Source organism: Plectropomus leopardus, chromosome 6, assembly GCF_008729295.1.
Source record: "Plectropomus leopardus isolate mb chromosome 6, YSFRI_Pleo_2.0, whole genome shotgun sequence".
NCBI classification, from domain to species: Eukaryota; Metazoa; Chordata; class Actinopteri; order Perciformes; family Serranidae; genus Plectropomus; species Plectropomus leopardus.
Genome location: NC_056468.1, coordinates 35,703,309 through 35,719,989, shown reverse-complemented (window position 1 = coordinate 35,719,989; position 16,681 = coordinate 35,703,309). Strand labels below are relative to the sequence as shown.

The window sequence follows — 16,681 nt, the reverse complement described above, 5'->3', positions numbered from 1 at the left end:
TAAGTTTAATATGTAGGACTGTCTCTCTTTGGTACACATGTAAATGTTTAGTCAGATATCAAAATTATATTAAATTTTATAGTTGTGGATTTTTGGAGTGGGGCTGTAACAGATACTTAAGCAATATAGAGGGAGTGATGTTGTACTGTGTATCATCACGGCTGTGCCTGCAACCAGATCACAGCCGTGATGATACACAGTCCAATAACACAACCTCCGGTGTGATATTGCTTTTATTAACAGTTCTACGAGCGTCTTTTATTGGCTAGCAGTAATAAGCGACTACAGATTATGATTTGTTTGTTTAATTAATGATTTTTTGGCATTTGGTTCTCCAAATGCGGGAAGTAAGGTTGCGACCCTCTGGGTGGAATAATAAAGGACACCTCGCAGCCCCATGCCAGAGGGACACAAATCAAGAGGGGGGTCTGGGGGCCCTTCTCTAAGCCGTGGCGTTGAGCGCGCATCGTCCGACACTCCGACACCGCAGTGGAGAGCGCGCATCGTCCGAGGCCGCGGTGGAGAGCGCGCATCGTCCGACACTCCGACACCACGGTGGAGAGCGCGCAGACCGCCAGCTACTGCATGTAGTACACTGACTATACATAAATATGTGATACAGCGCCACTTCAAAAATCCACCGCTGTTGGTTTAAAGTCATCAGCGTTGGTTAGAGCAATTTTTTTGGTTAAATAAACACCAAAAAAAAAAGGCAAAATCAAAACCATGAGATGACACTGACCACGTTCGTTTTCCTGTTGTCAAGGTTACTCTTTTATCACCCAAATCCCTGAAGGATCATGGGACATCCAGATTATCGAGAGGAAGAAGTCAGCCGATGTTCTAGGTGGGTCATTCACAAACATACGATTTATATTTCTTGATTTCACACACTCACACATATGCTCACCAAAGACAATTTTTAAGCAAATAACTGTCTTTTAAATGTTTCGTGGATTTTAAGTTGATGGAGAAAATTCTGGACTTTTTTGACACAAAAAAACTCTGCTCTCAGATTGTTTTGTACCTCTCAGAGTTTTCCATGTATCTCGTCCCCCAGCTGTGACCGACCAGGCGGGCAACTTCTTCTTTAACGGGGCCTACAAGGTGGAACAGTCCCCAGAATTTCCACGCAGCAGGCGCCGTCTTCAAGTACCGCCGGCCCATGGATGTGTACGAAACCGGGATTGAGTACATTGTCGCCAAAGGTCCCATCGACCAGCCCATCAATATTCTGGTACACCTTTGACCTTCCTCCACATTCATCATGATGCTAACTGTTGTCATGTCATCATTTATGTTGTGACCTCAGAAAATCACCACCACGTCGCCAGTTTGATTCCTGTCAGGGCCCTTTGTTTCAGTTTGTTTCACTTTGAACTTTTTTTATTTAAAACAAATACAAAATTCTACCTTTTCAACTTCATGTCCCTCACCTCAGCCAAAATTACAAACACAAGTCCCTCCCCAGTGCTTAACGTTTTTAAAATGCCTGACCCATTTTGAAGCACCCGTTTTTCCCCCTTTCATAAGTGCACATAAACGCACAGTCCATATCCCGAGCCACTGAGGGAGACCTTGGCAGTGTACAGGAGCACGTGCAGATCACCTCGTCCAGTTAAAGTCTGACTGAGGTGACGGAAAAGCTCGACTTCCAGTCAGGTTATCTGGGTGTGTTAGTCCGACTGCGAGAAATTCGATTTAGTCAGACTCATATGTTAACTTGTATTTTAAAGTCCAGTTTTAGTCGCACTGACACAATAATTCACCTTTTTCTAACATCATGTAAACATATTTACTCTCTCTTTGTCGCTCAGGTGTGGAACCAGAACGGTCGCACACCGTACATCACATACGAATACACCGTCCTCCGAGACTCCCTGCCACCTGTCCCGCCTCCACCCGTCTACACGGGATCAGACACCTCAGCCGGAGAGGTTTCTGTGGAGGTGGGGGGCCTGCTGACCCCCAACAGCAGTATGTATGACCAGGTGATTCCTGACAGCCAGATGGACCTGGGTGACGGGCAGAAGGGCCAAGAGACCAACGAGGTGTACGAGGAGACGGCGGCCATCGACTGCGACCAGGATGGAGTGGTCGGCCCAAAATTTGCAGGTAAGGACAATTTGTAACAAGTATGAATTACTTCAGCATCAAGTAAATACCAGGTACGATCCACAGTTTTTGATGATGGAAAATCTCCCAAAAATGAGACGAGTCATGAGTTCCTGCGGATCTTCAAAAAGTCTCAAAAGACAATCAATTATTTTTAAATAAGGGCTTAATTGTTATTAAAATATCTTCTCTTTCACACTTTTAAAAGACTCAAAATTGCTAAAACATTGGAAAAAGTCTATTGTGAATCCTTTTTTTTTCTGATGTTGCAGTGTAAAATCTCAAAATAATAATTAATATAAAATAAGATAATTTAATCGTAATATAAGTTAATAAGGTATTATTGATTTTTTAAATGATTTAATTTAATGTCACTCAGCTCGGGACAGCGAAACCAACAAAACAACACACGTACATTTACCACATCCAAAGAAATGAAAAGTAAACAAGCTTTTTAAGGCAAACCACATTTTTGACAGTATATGTTTGATGTTTTTCATGTACATCTGACCGTTTTATGTTGGTACCCCATGTTTTTTATTTGTCAGTTGTAGTTATTGTAAAATTTGTTTTAAATTTCATTTTGAGAGGCATTAAAAAAGTCTTAAAAAGTCTTAAATTTAACTTTCTTTAACTGTAGGAACCTGTCGAGCCGTGCCACGCCGTGAGAATGAGGCATAAGAGAAAGAAAAAAGAGAGAGATGTGTAGGAGAAAGACAGAACTGAAAGGAGAAATTAGAGAAGGTGGTTCAGTGGCCCATTGGCAGATTAGATGAAATAGGTCAGATTTCACAGCCGATCCTCTCTCGCGCTCTCTTTCTGTGTGTGTGTGTGTGTGTGTGTGAGAGATGGCCCTTTGAAGCTCTGCATTATTCATTGCACAGACACATAAAGAGAATCAGCGCCAGATGAAAAATTCAAAGTTTTGTGGTGGTTTTTTTTTCTTTTAAAAATGGCTGCATCACAAACATGAGCAGTAATGGCTTTCCTGCGGGCTCTCGGCTCGCTCAGCTGACTGTCGAGGCCATTACACCACCGCTTCGGGCGGTGAGACGAGATGTGGAGGTGGCTGAAAGGCTCAGCGTACACTTTCTACACGGGCTGACGTCATACTACAGACCACTGAGCCCTGACTTTATCCTCTCAAATCCGCTTTATGTTTTCCTCCTCCTCTGATGTTTTCCATCCACACAGTTATTTTAAAATATCCTGTACAAATGTAATAAATGTCACTCAGGTTTTCTTGTCAGACAGAAGTTGGGGTCGTGAAGTTTTTGTATTGGGCTGTATGATATTGAGAGATGTTTCTGGTATTTTGTACAATTACAAACCTGGTTTAAATTGCTCAGTACATAGATTCATACATTCCTGAAATTTCACCAGAGTATATGTTGATGTTAGTGTGCGGCACGACTTACTTTCAGCTTTTCAGACTAATAAATACATGAATGACACCCACAAAACATTAAGAAAAATAATATTCTCACACCTATTTTCCTTATTAAACAGAAATACAACTGTACACCTTTTGAATTCAACTTTCTCTCGGTCCAGAGAAACTGGATAGAGACAAAATTTAAAAAAAAAAAACAAAAAACATTTTGGTTACTCCCGTCTTCTGTTTCTACATTCACCAGCTCCAGTTTGGTCTAAAGTAATTCTTAATTCACTAAGTTAGCTGTAAAAAACATGCCGTTATTCCTCACAGTCTGTCTGCCTGCTGGCAGCTGGCTGTTTACAGTCCTGTAGCTTCTCACTCTACCATCAGATGTTGCTGTGTCTTTCAGCTCAGCTGCCTTTTCCACCAGTAGAGACCACAGACTGAGCTGGTGCGTGCTGTGCACTACATACAATAAGTTTAAAACAAGGAGGAATGCCTGCATTTATAACGATATTGAAAAACATACCTTTGAGGTTTCTAGATAACGACGTACAAGGTAGATTCATTTGTCATGTTTTTAAAATGTAGTTTACCTGGTCACAGATTACTTAAGATAAGATAAGATAAGATAAGATAAGATAAGACAAGATCTTTATTGTCATTGTTTAAAAGAACAATGAAAGTCAGCTTGGTGACTCCTCAGCAGCAACGCAAGAAAAAACACAAACGATGGAAATAACTTGAATAACGTCTCAGTTTTTCCCACTTTGATCCATCAGAAGGAAACAGCAGTCATGCAGGCAGCACCGCCATCCCGGCCCCGGCTGGTGGGCCCCTGGATACGGGTCCAGACTCCCAAAACCTCATCTGGAGGGTCCTGCTGGACGGCAGACTCAGCCCCGACGAGCTGCTCATCAATATCTCAACCAACCAGCTGCTGACGGAGGGAGACGGTCTGTTCTCCTCGGAGGTGGGACCGGTGGAGATGGATCTGAGCAGCCTGGAGCCAGACGGGCCGTTTGGTGTCAACGAGACGCTGGAGTTCACTCTGGGCCGCAAACGCAACGACAGCGGAGACGGTTCCTATCAGAACAAAACAGTGCAGAGTGGAGGGAGGAGCTCCACCCGCTCCAACAGAACCAGGTAATCTGACAGAAACCAGGTAATCTCTTCTTTACTCACCTTTTCTTTCAGATGTTTGCAACATTCAGCAGTCACAAGTGAGTGAACATACACTGAATATCATCATATCTGGCCTTCCCTACTCTCCACCCCAATGTTCAAAACCGACAAACATAACATAATTCATGTTGGCTTTGCTTGTTAAGTATTTTTAAAAATCTGTATTAAGAATGTTGTATTCTCTATTTAAATTGTTCTTTACCAAGATTTGTCAATTTGCATATTTTGACTGATTTAAAGTGTTTGTTCAAATGTGGATTCTGCTTAATAGGAGAGTAGACAGAGGTACAATTGGTATTAATGTTAATGTCACGTGTAAGAGGCAAGATTGAGATTTGTTAAAATTGATCTCAAAACCTGAATATCTTCTGAATTGCTCTATTTTACTGCATAAGTGTGATTTGAAATGAAATTTTCTATATATTTTCTATATATATATATATATATATATATATATGATTATGTCGTCTGCATATTGAGATATTATGTGTCTGGAATCTTTTTTTATCAATCCTTTAATGTTTACATTGGGTAGCACACATGACGCTAAAGATAAGGAATCTTAATTTTAACAGAAATTATACAATTCTTTAGTAACCAGAAAATCGAATAGAAAACAGATAATCCAAAGGTGAAAAGAGCATCAAGTACATCAAATACAGAGTGAACGGCAGACAGACGGGTGGATTTACAGGCAGAGAGACAGACAGGTTACCTGGCAGGTTTTCCATTCATCATATTTATAATTCATGTTGTCTTCGCTGCTCCGTGTCCAAACACGGCTTCACCAGTTATGCAGCCAGCAGCTATAAAACAGTGTATGACACGCCCTCTGGTCTGAGAGACGGAGAGGAGAGGAAACGAGCAGAGCAGAGGAGCACTGAGAGGAGGGGGGGGAGTTACAGCCACACTTAGAAACAAATAATTCAAGGTATTTGCAAGAAAAGTGAAAAATATGATGCAAAGGGGGAAAGTGTGCTGTCAGACAGCAGTCACCTCGAGGGAGAAAATAATGTGCAGGAATCAGTCTGGCTCACATGGAGGGATGCCGGTGAGGAATAACTCAAAGTGATTTTCAAATAAACGTCTGGCGGAGGAGGAGGCGGAGGGAGCGACCAGTGTTATGACAGAAGAATGTGCACATGACTTTTATGTGATGTGATGAAAAAACAAAGTGCGTCTGCCGGGACGCAGACCGTGAATCAGCTGTCACACTGTGGTCAGCCTCAGCGTGGTTCAGCCTCTGCACGACTGGGTAGCCTTAAATGTCCCGAAAAGAATATCATTTAAAATTTAACGTTTTAAAATCTATCTGAGGTCTTCACTGCAGGTACAATTTATCTCATGATAAAAAATGATAAAGCTTCTGAGGAAACTCAGACTCATGTACAGTATGTTTAAGTATGTCATGTTTTTGTGAAAAATATGGCTAAATACGTGCACGACATGAGGGTTTGCTCTTTCTTATATGTTTGTGTGTGTGTGTGTGTGTGTGTGTGTGTGTGTGTGTGTGTGTGTGTGTGTGTGTGTGTGTGGTGACAGGGGGAATCAAAGGATCTACCAGAAGAACCTGAAGCTGAGTGCTGCCGACATGTACCGCTGGAAACTTTCCTCTCAGGAGCCCTGCAGCATGACCTGCTCTATAGGTACGTGCAAATACGCAGGCACACACACACACACACACACACACACACACACACACAAACGTTTGGTCTTGACAAACACAGGTGTAAACAGTTATAATATTAGTATCGACTTCATACCATATGATTATAATTACAAACTTTATTTGGATTTACACTACATTTTCACTAGCATTTTTCAAAGTGATTGCTCAGAAAAATGTTGGCAGTTTCTCTAAACCACAGTTACTTTATGTTTGTACGTTATTATGTAGCAGATACACTGAAACTTTGTGGTTAAAGTGTGTTTAAGTTTAGGCACAAAAAACACTTGGTAATGGTAGGGAAAGATCATGCTTTGGCGGGAAATACCTGGTTTGCGGCGGCACGTTCCCCACTGGTGTGAGGAATGATGTTTCGGTAAAAAACAGACTCTTTTTATGGTACTGTTCCCCTGGAAAAACTGCAATAGGGCACTAAAAGACACTGTATTTGGCTGCTAAAAAGCTGCAGGAAAAATAGGAACAAGTCCCTAAAATACACCCACTTCTGGTGCCAAAAATGCCGCATTAAATGCAGTAATGTCTTAGTAAAAAAATCCCTGCTTTTTGTGGCAGTAATTCTGCAGGAAAAACAGTGACGAGTCCCTTACAGCATCCACTTTTGGTGGCTAAGAAGCTACAGGAAACACAGTGGCATCTCAGTCAAAAAAATGTGATGTGTCATTAAAAAACTGCAGAAAATCCAGCGAGCTGCAGGGAATAGAGCAACAGAGTGAGGGAAAAAGAAGAAGGTGAAAGGAGGTTATGTTGCTTTAGGTACAATAAAGCAGCATTGCTAAATTAAGTTAGAAAGTACTAATATGCCAAAGCAGTCCAACTCCCCTAAAATGTCTTCGGCCATTTGGATATTTTGTGTGCGCCTTCTTGCGTGTGTGTGCTTGTGACCTGTTTGTGACTAGCCTTCCTTGACTTCTTTTTATGTAAAACACACTGAGATTTTCTTTTTTTAAAAAATGTTTTATAGAAGTAACTTTGCCTTCAGCTAAGTGTTTCTTGCCCACAACACAGGTGTATCAAAGTCCTTCGTCACATGCATTCGTTATGACGGCATCGAGGTGCACGATATGTACTGTGACGCTCTGACCAGACCGGAGCCGGTCCACGACTTCTGCATCGGGAGAGAGTGTCAGCCCAGGTACAATAAAACAATCGCTGAAACTGTTTAACAGAACATGGTGCTGTTTGTTTCTTGCTGTTATAAAAACGGAGCGTAGCTGTCAGACCCGTGATGAGAATGTGGTGTTTCAGATGGGAGGCGAGCAGCTGGAGCGAGTGCTCGAGGACCTGCGGGGAGGGTTTCCAGTTTCGTCAAGTTCGCTGTTGGAAGATGCTCTCGCCGGGCCTGGACAGCTCGGTGTACAGTGACCTCTGCACCATGGCCGACCTGGAGAGACCTGTGGAGAGACGGCCCTGCAAGAGCCCCGCCTGCGGCCCACAGTGGGAGGTGGCCGAGTGGACCGAGGTATGAGACGTCGTAACGATCCTCCCCGCTGAGAAAACACTTAAAACAATATTTGCGCTGTTTGCAATTCTGCAAGATCAACGCATTTTAATAATTTTGACTTTAAAAATAATGTTTGTTTGGATTCTTGTTCTTCTGGACTTTTGAGCGACCCTCCGTCAGTCAGAGAGGGATGTTCTTGCAGCGCAGACATCTCTCCCTCTTACTCTTGTCAGGTTCAGGTTTAACAGCTGTCTGCTGCTGTCTTGTGGTCTGATTGTGGTCACTGATGGATTCTCCAGAGACACTAACCAGACACACGCACACACAAACAAAAACTCTAGATGTGATTTGAGCCAACAGATTTGGAAAAAAAAGCAAACAGAAAAGTGAAATGTACAGCTCGCTGATCCAGATACAGTCAGCTGTTCTTTGGGCATTTTCAAGGCCCTGTCCACACACATAGAGATATTTTTGAAAACAGATAATATCCTCTAAGTTTTAGCCTCTCATCCACATGCAAACTGAGTTGTAAGTCACTCAAACAAAATTCAGTCAGGACCACTGTAGTCTAAAAACTTTATTTCTATTTGCAGTATGATATTTGGCGGTATGGCTTAGTTTTGGGACCTCTCTGCCCCTCCACGTGCCTACGTGGTAAGCCTTAGGAGGAGAGACTACACCTCCCATGTTTTAGTTGACAAGAATGCATTTTAGTCAAGATGGTTTTTTCCTATTTAAACTAATCCAATTAGGTGAATACAGTTCCTAGAAATTAGAATCAAGGTGACGGGTTTTATATAAAAATTTATGTAGAGATATTTTTTTTAAAAATAGGTCTAAAATTGAATTTGAAAAACTTAAACACCACAAATAACTCGTTTGAGGCAACTGGGATTTGTACCCAGGTTCATTGTAAACTAAACACCTGGCTGTTGTTTCTGTCTTCCTCTCCTCTTATTTTGAAAGTCTGATAGTCCACAACTAACATTTTCGTCTCATCCCATCTTGTCAATGAAAATTAAACATAGATTCTGTCATAGTTTTCATTATCAAGATCTATTTTTAGCTCGACATTTTGGTCATGGCAAAAAAAGGTAATTGACAAAACATTTTCGTCATAGTTTTCATCAACGATATAAATGTTCCAACTTTACTCATCTAAGTGTTTACTGCTACATGAAACATCATTTATGTGGTAAAATTGTCTCTGTGCGCCTCTCCCTGATCCAGTGTCCTGCTAAATGTGGCCGCAAAGCCCAGGTGACCCGCGATGTCCGCTGCTCTGACGAGACCCGACCATGTGACCCGATGACCAAACCACCAAACATCAAGAACTGCACCGGTCCGCCCTGCGAACGCCACTGGACCGTGTCCGAATGGGGGCCTGTGAGTGTCTTAACCCTCCACGTGCACGACATACAGAGACAGTGACATAAACAGTGTGATATATGTGTGTTTATCGCTCGGAGCTGCTCCTCTTCGTGCTGCTATCCAAACAAAACCATCATTTCCCACTCTGAGAAATCACAGTCAGTCAGGATTATTTTTTACAACCTGTCTGAGTTGTTCACTCATATTTTAAGACAGATTTTTCCTCCTCTTAATGTTTTGAGTTTGAACAGGTTGTTCCAAATAAAACAGCTCACCTGTCCCAGCTGTTTGGACTTCAGTGCTGCGGTGTGAATTTATGGATTTTATTGTGTGCACTTCCTGATGTTCCATTCAAAGTCAAAGTCTGGAAACTTGCAGGACTAATTTACAACTGCAGAGTCCAACTAGGCACAAACATGCACGGCATGAAATATTATTCTCGGTGAAACAGCTAATGTTGGGTCAGAATTATTTATTGTTGTTTGGAAAATCACCAAACACGACCACATTTTTAGCGTACACCTGTGCCAATTCAACAGCCCTGCAATAAGTGTTTTTATGCAGTGTTATTTCTATTACTATGCCCTGCTCATATTTGTAAAATTAGGTGGTTAAAGCATCTTTGATACTCCTCTAAGTAAAGTGTATATCAGTTTGATTTAACTTAAAACTTTTGCTTGGCCAGAATTACAGCATTCGATATTGAATTGGCAAAAAACATGTTGCAATGCATTGATGAATCAATTTTTTTACCCCGCCCTATTACACACGGTGAATAATTGATATATAAATGGTCATACTGCAGGTGAAGGTATTCGTTCAGCTACAGTAAATAATCAGTCCTGCTGACGTGTGTTGGCACTCTGATCAGACGTCCTGTGATGTTATTTTAAATGAATGTGTTTTATCTGATGTGATGTGACACGATGTGCTCTTCCTTTCCTCTGACGATGTGTGATGTGACTTAATGCAGTTTTATTTCATGTGAAGCTTCCTTTTAATTTAATCGGATGTGAGGCAACCTGATCTGACTTCATGTGACAAACAGCGTTTCACTCTGAGCTTCGTGACAAAGATGCGGCTGCGGAAGGCAGTGACGGCAGCAGGAATACCTCGTGTTGATCGTGAATCATCCAGTTTGACCTTTGACCCTCGTCGTTGCAGTGCTCGGGGTCGTGCGACCAGGGGAAGACGGTGCGTCATGTGTACTGTAAGGCTCCCGAGGGTCGAGTGGTTCCTGAGTACCAGTGCTCTGCGGAGGAAAAGCCGCTGGCCATCCACCCCTGCGGAGAGAGAGACTGTGCTCCACACTGGCTGAGCCAGGACTGGGACAGGGTGAGTCCTCTGCACAGTGTCCACACCAACATCGAACTGTTTGTAAATATTTGTTGGACAAAAGAAGCATTTGGAGGACATCATACAGGGCTATTAAAGGACTAAAGTTAATCTGATTAATTTTTTTATGGACAGATATATTTATGTATATACAGTCTTTATTTGTCCTGTGCACAACAATTACAATGAAGCAGTCAGTTTAAACTTCAATACGTGAAAACATCAAAGTGTGAACTGTGAGAATCCATGACAAAGACATAAAGCACAAACTGCTGCAGAAACTAAAACATAGGAATAAAACAGACTGTATTTGAAAAGTTAAAACATATATAATAAATGAGTGGTGGTTACAGGGTTCATGGACCTTTAAAACTTGAAATCTGGATAGGACCAACAGTTTAGGGAGAGATGTCATAAATGTGCTTTTAATGAAAATCAAAATGGATTTGTGGCGCCGCCTAGGAACCAATTTCAAAATCATTGTACACACTTGGTTCAACATTATTATGTAACATATCCTGCAAGTTCTGGAATGATTCTGCAAGCAAGATTTGATCTATGGTCTGATTTGTATTGCGTCACGTCCAATTATTTTTTACATCTTAGTCTCCCCCCTAATGGTCGATTTAAATGAAACCGTCAGGGTATGTTACTCGTAGTTCTTTAAACATTTTCTGCAAGTTTTGGAATGATTGGACAAACTATTTTTTTAATTTATAGTCTGATTTGTATTGTGTCACGTCCAGTAATTTTTCTGCGTTGTCGGTGCCCCCTAATGGTCGACTTTAATTAAATTCTCAGCAGGTATTGTTCTTAACTCGTTAAACATAAATGGTTATGGAGTTAAGTCTATTTATGTGCGGAGCCACGCCCCCTCTAAAGTTCCTTGATTAATATCTTCAAAACACAATGAATCATCAACAAGCTTTTGATATATTTCAATAAACTTGGTCACAAACCAGACCTGCAGTTTAGGAGCATATGATAAAAATGTGTTTTAAAAAAAATTAGGAGTGCAGGAATTCTCTTTAGGTGTCTTCACGAGAATCGACAATGTGAATACTCTGTTTCTGTTCGCAGTGTAACACAACGTGCGGCCGCGGTGTGAAACGAAGGCTCGTCCTGTGCGTCGGCATCAGTGGAGGAAAGTTCCAGGTGTTTGACGAGGAGGCGTGTGGAGGCACCGAGAAGCCCGAAGAGGAGAACACCTGCTTTGAGAGGCCGTGCTTCAAATGGTACACCACCCCCTGGTCTGAGGTGAGCTCTGCGAGGCGCACACACCTCCACCATGGAGACTGGGTTTCTTTGCTCCAGTAAGACCACAACAACATTAGTGGTGTACAACATGGTGTGTCAAAGTCAAGTCACACTTAATTTGTAAATATCAAAAGATGATGACAGAAGCAAACAATGAGAACAATAGAAAATAATAATAATAGATAGGACTTGTATAGCACTTAGGTACTCAAAGACACTTTACATGAAATGCAAAAAGAAGAAAACAAAAACAGAAGCAAAAATAGAAAAATGCAAAATAATGAAAAACGCTTACAAGAACAGAACAGATACAGATCCAAAAACAGAATACAAAAAAACAATACAATGAAAAGGAATGTTATGTTTATTAAAAAATAGACCGGTGCGGCAGCATATACAATGACAATAGGATAGGGCCCAAAATGGAGCCTTGAGGAACGCAACAAGTTTGGGATTAAAGCAGAAAATGTCACAGAGGCGAACCGAGGAGCTCGTATCTGTCAGTTACAGCAGCAGCATTTGTCTCTGTCCGCAGTGCACTAAGACGTGTGGTGTGGGGGTGAGGATGAGGGACGTCAAGTGTTACCAGGGCAGGGAGCTGGTCCGAGGCTGCGACCCCCTCACCAAACCTGTGGCCAAACAGACCTGCACTCTGCAGCCCTGCCCCACCGAGCCGCCAGGTAACAGCTCAGGACATCATACCCTAACCTAAACCATCACAACTAAGACCTAACTCCAACCCTAACCCTAAGTCCCTGTGTGGGGCCCCTGTGTGGGGCCCCTGTCCCCTCAACTAACCTGAGATTTTATTGCATGTGTGACAAACAAGCGAGAGTTTTCTTTAATATTTCTAAGCACTTTTATTTATTTATACAAAACAGTTTTTATAGCTAAATGTGCAGGTCCAAAACCAACCAAAAAAGCACCACCAAAACTTAGTACAGATATCATGGAGCTGACAGAGAGGCGACTGGAAGCGTGTGCGTGTGAAATATCTAACATTAACTCTTTCATGGGTGACCTGCACCTCAGATGAGAGCTGCCAGGATCGTCCCTCCACCAACTGCCTGCTGGCGCTGAAGGTCAACCTGTGCAGCCACTGGTACTATAGCAAGGCCTGCTGCCACTCCTGCCGCGCCCTCCGCCCGCCGACCTCCTAGTCCGGGACACCGCCGCCTCTCTCCACCACGACTCCAACTCCAGCACGAGGAAAGACATGGGTACGCTAAAGTTCGAGAGGTACAACAGTTACTGTGAACACTTAGAGGAAGCTGAAAGTCCAGAGCGTCCGACAACAACTTGGATTTACACGAGTCCATTTGTCAAGTCGGATAATTTAAATCTGAACATTTTGTCGGTCTTTTTGATGCTGCATCGACTGCAGTGTTCACACATACAAACTTCCGCCAATTATTATTTTGCATTTCTTTTCCAAAAACAGAATGTAATGTGTTTCTGGTTTATTCTGGATGAACAGAGAAGGAATCTGGTAAAAAGCCATTTTTATTTTTAGGAAATGTTCTCTGCCATTTAATGTTTTGGTCAGTTACTTGTTCTGGTGTTGGGATGGTTTGAACACAGCTGACAGCCAGCACAGAGGTCAGGGGCCCTCACGAAAACCTGAAACAACTCAGCACACATTAAGTTCCAAAAACTAATACTTGTTCAGTTAAATCTGACATAAGCAGTTTTCAAAAGAGGACATGAAAAAGTCCGAAATTGAAAACACCTCCTCTCTCTTTCTGAAGCCCCTCCCACTAGATGACCAAAGGTGCGTGCGCACGTTTCACACGGTAACCCCGTGTTTATTATTCACTGAATTATTTCAGTCTGTTCTCATTCCAAAGTCCTCAAATACCACCACTTTTGCAGTACTTTAAGCTAAAGATATTGACGCTAAAAACCACCTTTCGAATCCACGTGAAATGCCACCGGACGTTGTCAGCTGCGAATGTGGCCAGACCGCACTTTCGTGGTTATTTTACATCATTGGACAGCAGCTAAGCCTTACATGTGGATAGGCGTCACTCAAGAACGCGGTCAGACGAACTTGTTGCGTCCGCATGATAGACACAGAACAGCGTCAGGTTTAAACGCTGCCTGTAATGATATAATGTGATGAGCGTAAGGGCGAGCTGGAGGGACGGTGGCTGAATCCAACAAACCCCGGACTCATGCGGGAGTCCAGAATCCCCTCCCCGTCTGATTGTGATGGTTTTACACCCGACCATGTGCTTTTTTGCCGAATCCGTACCATCCGTGGCTGCATGTGCTAAATATGGTGCCTAAATATAACCCCGTGCACTGCGATCCCACCATGTGCTTGTGTTGACATCACTGTAGCGGCGTCCTGGCACGTCAACAGCAGCAGAAGGACACCTAGAGCGTAATATGAGGACGCACAAAGCTGCAATATGTGATGATTCGGAAAGAAAACGTGTTGAATCTTCTGTTCACGGCTACATTTTCCAAAGTTTGGAGCCAAGAGGAGGCGCAGAAGTCGAGTTTTTTCTCAGACTTGAAATACAATATTCTCAAAGTTTATTATCAGATCTTTTACTCAGTGACGTCAAATTAACCCTTAGGGACTGTCTGGTGCATTTTACGCTCTTTTCATTCTTCATTTTTTGATAATTTGGTTGTGTTCATGCATATGGCATAACTTTTACATGATTGTGTATTTGAGTGTAATCAGTGAGTTTGCAGCTCAGCTCCTACAATAAGTCTAAAATACACTGTGGAAACTAAATAGTTACATTCAGACTGTTCAGGTCCAAAAATGCTCCATTGAAACCCATTCAAACTGACATTTTTGATCCCACAGCCATCAGAGCAGAAAAACAGGACTTGTATTATTTCTGGGTGTCATTCTGGGCTTTTGACTCTGAATTTGTCATTTTGACTATTTTCCACCTGATGAGGTCATTTTGACCATATTTGGCATATGGAGGAAATACATGCTATTTCCACTAGGTGACCTGTCACAGTCAATGATGCTGATCACTGACACAGTGGCATCATGACAAAAACCCGGCATTTAAATGACTGAAATTCTGAAAATGAACGAATATTTGATATTTATGATTAGGACTGATGTTGGTTAAAAAAATAAACACAATAAAAGCAGAAAATACTGTTAATGTATAATATTTTTTAAAGCTTGATTTTGAGTGTGTGAAATATTAAAGCGGGCCTTAAGGGTTAAGACTGTCTCCCCCATCTTTGAGAAAAAAAACACATTTTCCTGATCATCTCCAATATTATCCCAAGACCTCGTGCAACTAAAGCCAGTTCTTATCAGCTGTTTTTATTTATCGGCTCTGGTAGAAAATCTTCCTCTCAGAAACCGTGCAGTCGGAGACAAAGTGGAGTCAACACTCAGACGGTGTCACAGACGTCCACCATCAGTTAGCAGCTCGCTCTCATCGCGTTCATCGCTGCCATGAAAAGATCTATTAAATTATTTCTCAACTGAATATACTGCATGACTAGAATATTTAATACAGATACTGTTTATGGAATATTATTTAATTGTGTTTCAGTTTGGTGTCTGGCATGTAAAAAGTTTATATTTCCATTCCACCCCCTGCCCGCTTGGCGCCGTGCCGGTGCGCCTGCAGGATATGGAAGCATATTTATTAGTCATAGCACATTTTCATTTATCGCGACGCTCCTGATGCCAGCCGGCGGTTTAATCATCGGGTCAACCGACGCCAGTTCTGGTCTGTGTGTGACAGAGGAGAGTAAATACAAACACAGAGGATTCCTGACACTTGAAGTATGGCTGAAATGTATTCATGTATGTCTCATTTTTAACTATTTTGTACTGTGTTTTTATATAACTGATACCTCTTTGTACAAAACGTAAGTATGGACATTGTGTACTGTTGAGAACAGACTGAAAACCTAATGGTACTGACTTGTATTTCCATTAAATAACAGTTCAATGAACAGATTTGCCTCTTTTTTTTCGGTTTATGTGAATTTGATCTTTTTTTCTCTCTCATAACAAACGTTTTAGTCAAAACTAGAATTACCGCCTTTCGGTTGTTTGCCTCCACAAACAAGACCCCAAAATGCCGTCTGTTCAGTCCAGAATTATTCGCCTCGTGGTTGTGCACCTTTGTGAATCAGTCGAGTTTCTCTCACAGTTTACACCCACGTCTGTGAAAACATGAAACAAGATCTCCACAATCAGTAAAATTAGAGTCACCAATTCAGAATCTGGCCAAATGTGTCGCCTTCAGTTCCTGACGTACGGCGTTTAATAATGGCGAGAAAGAACATTATGATGTCACAGTGAAGTTAAACTTTGACCTTTTTGGTTATTAAGTGTCATCACTTTGTCATTTTATCCCGTCAAACATTTTTGTGAAATTTTGTCATAAATAGTGTATGAACTCCAAAGTTATCACCAAACAATGTTTTGTGAGGTCACAGTGACCTTGACCTTTGACCCATGTCCATCCAAAATTTAATCAGTTTATTGTTGAGTCGAGATTAACGTTTGTGCCAAATTTGAGGAAATTCAAGTTCAATCACAAGAGTGGGATGGACAACCCAAAAACATAATGCCTCCCCCATCTCTACTGTAGAGACATACAAAAATAATACATATATATACATGTAAATATATTTCATTTAATCTTTATTCAAGCAGAAAAAACTCTAAAGATTAAATGCTTCTTTTAATTTACAGACCACATAGAAAATAATAATAATAATAATAATAATAATCATAAGACAAAACATGTCTATGAGGAAAATACACCAAATCAGACGCTTCCACTTCGAGTTTTTTTCTCATCGGTCTACATTAACACACTATACTGACAAAGTGAAAACAGTTTTGATTTATTTCATTTTTTTTATTAAAAACAAACACAAAATCACGCACAGAAGCACTGAGGCT

General features: G+C 41.6%; 1 protein-coding gene across 1 annotated transcript in view; it reads left to right on the top strand.

The window, feature by feature from the left end:
• adamtsl2 (ADAMTS-like 2) overlaps nt 1-14,348 on the top strand; it is a 39,807-nt gene extending 25,459 nt beyond the window's left edge. The window contains 13 exon segments of the mRNA XM_042488558.1: nt 767-847; nt 1,061-1,113; nt 1,115-1,237; nt 1,818-2,115; nt 4,276-4,639; nt 6,221-6,324; nt 7,371-7,497; nt 7,611-7,824; nt 9,037-9,192; nt 10,342-10,512; nt 11,593-11,769; nt 12,305-12,449; nt 12,802-14,348. Coding sequence (XP_042344492.1) covers nt 767-847; nt 1,061-1,113; nt 1,115-1,237; nt 1,818-2,115; nt 4,276-4,639; nt 6,221-6,324; nt 7,371-7,497; nt 7,611-7,824; nt 9,037-9,192; nt 10,342-10,512; nt 11,593-11,769; nt 12,305-12,449; nt 12,802-12,929 — 2,141 coding nt within the window. The 3' untranslated portion in view covers nt 12,930-14,348.
• The last annotated feature ends 2,333 nt before the right edge of the window (nt 14,349-16,681 follow it).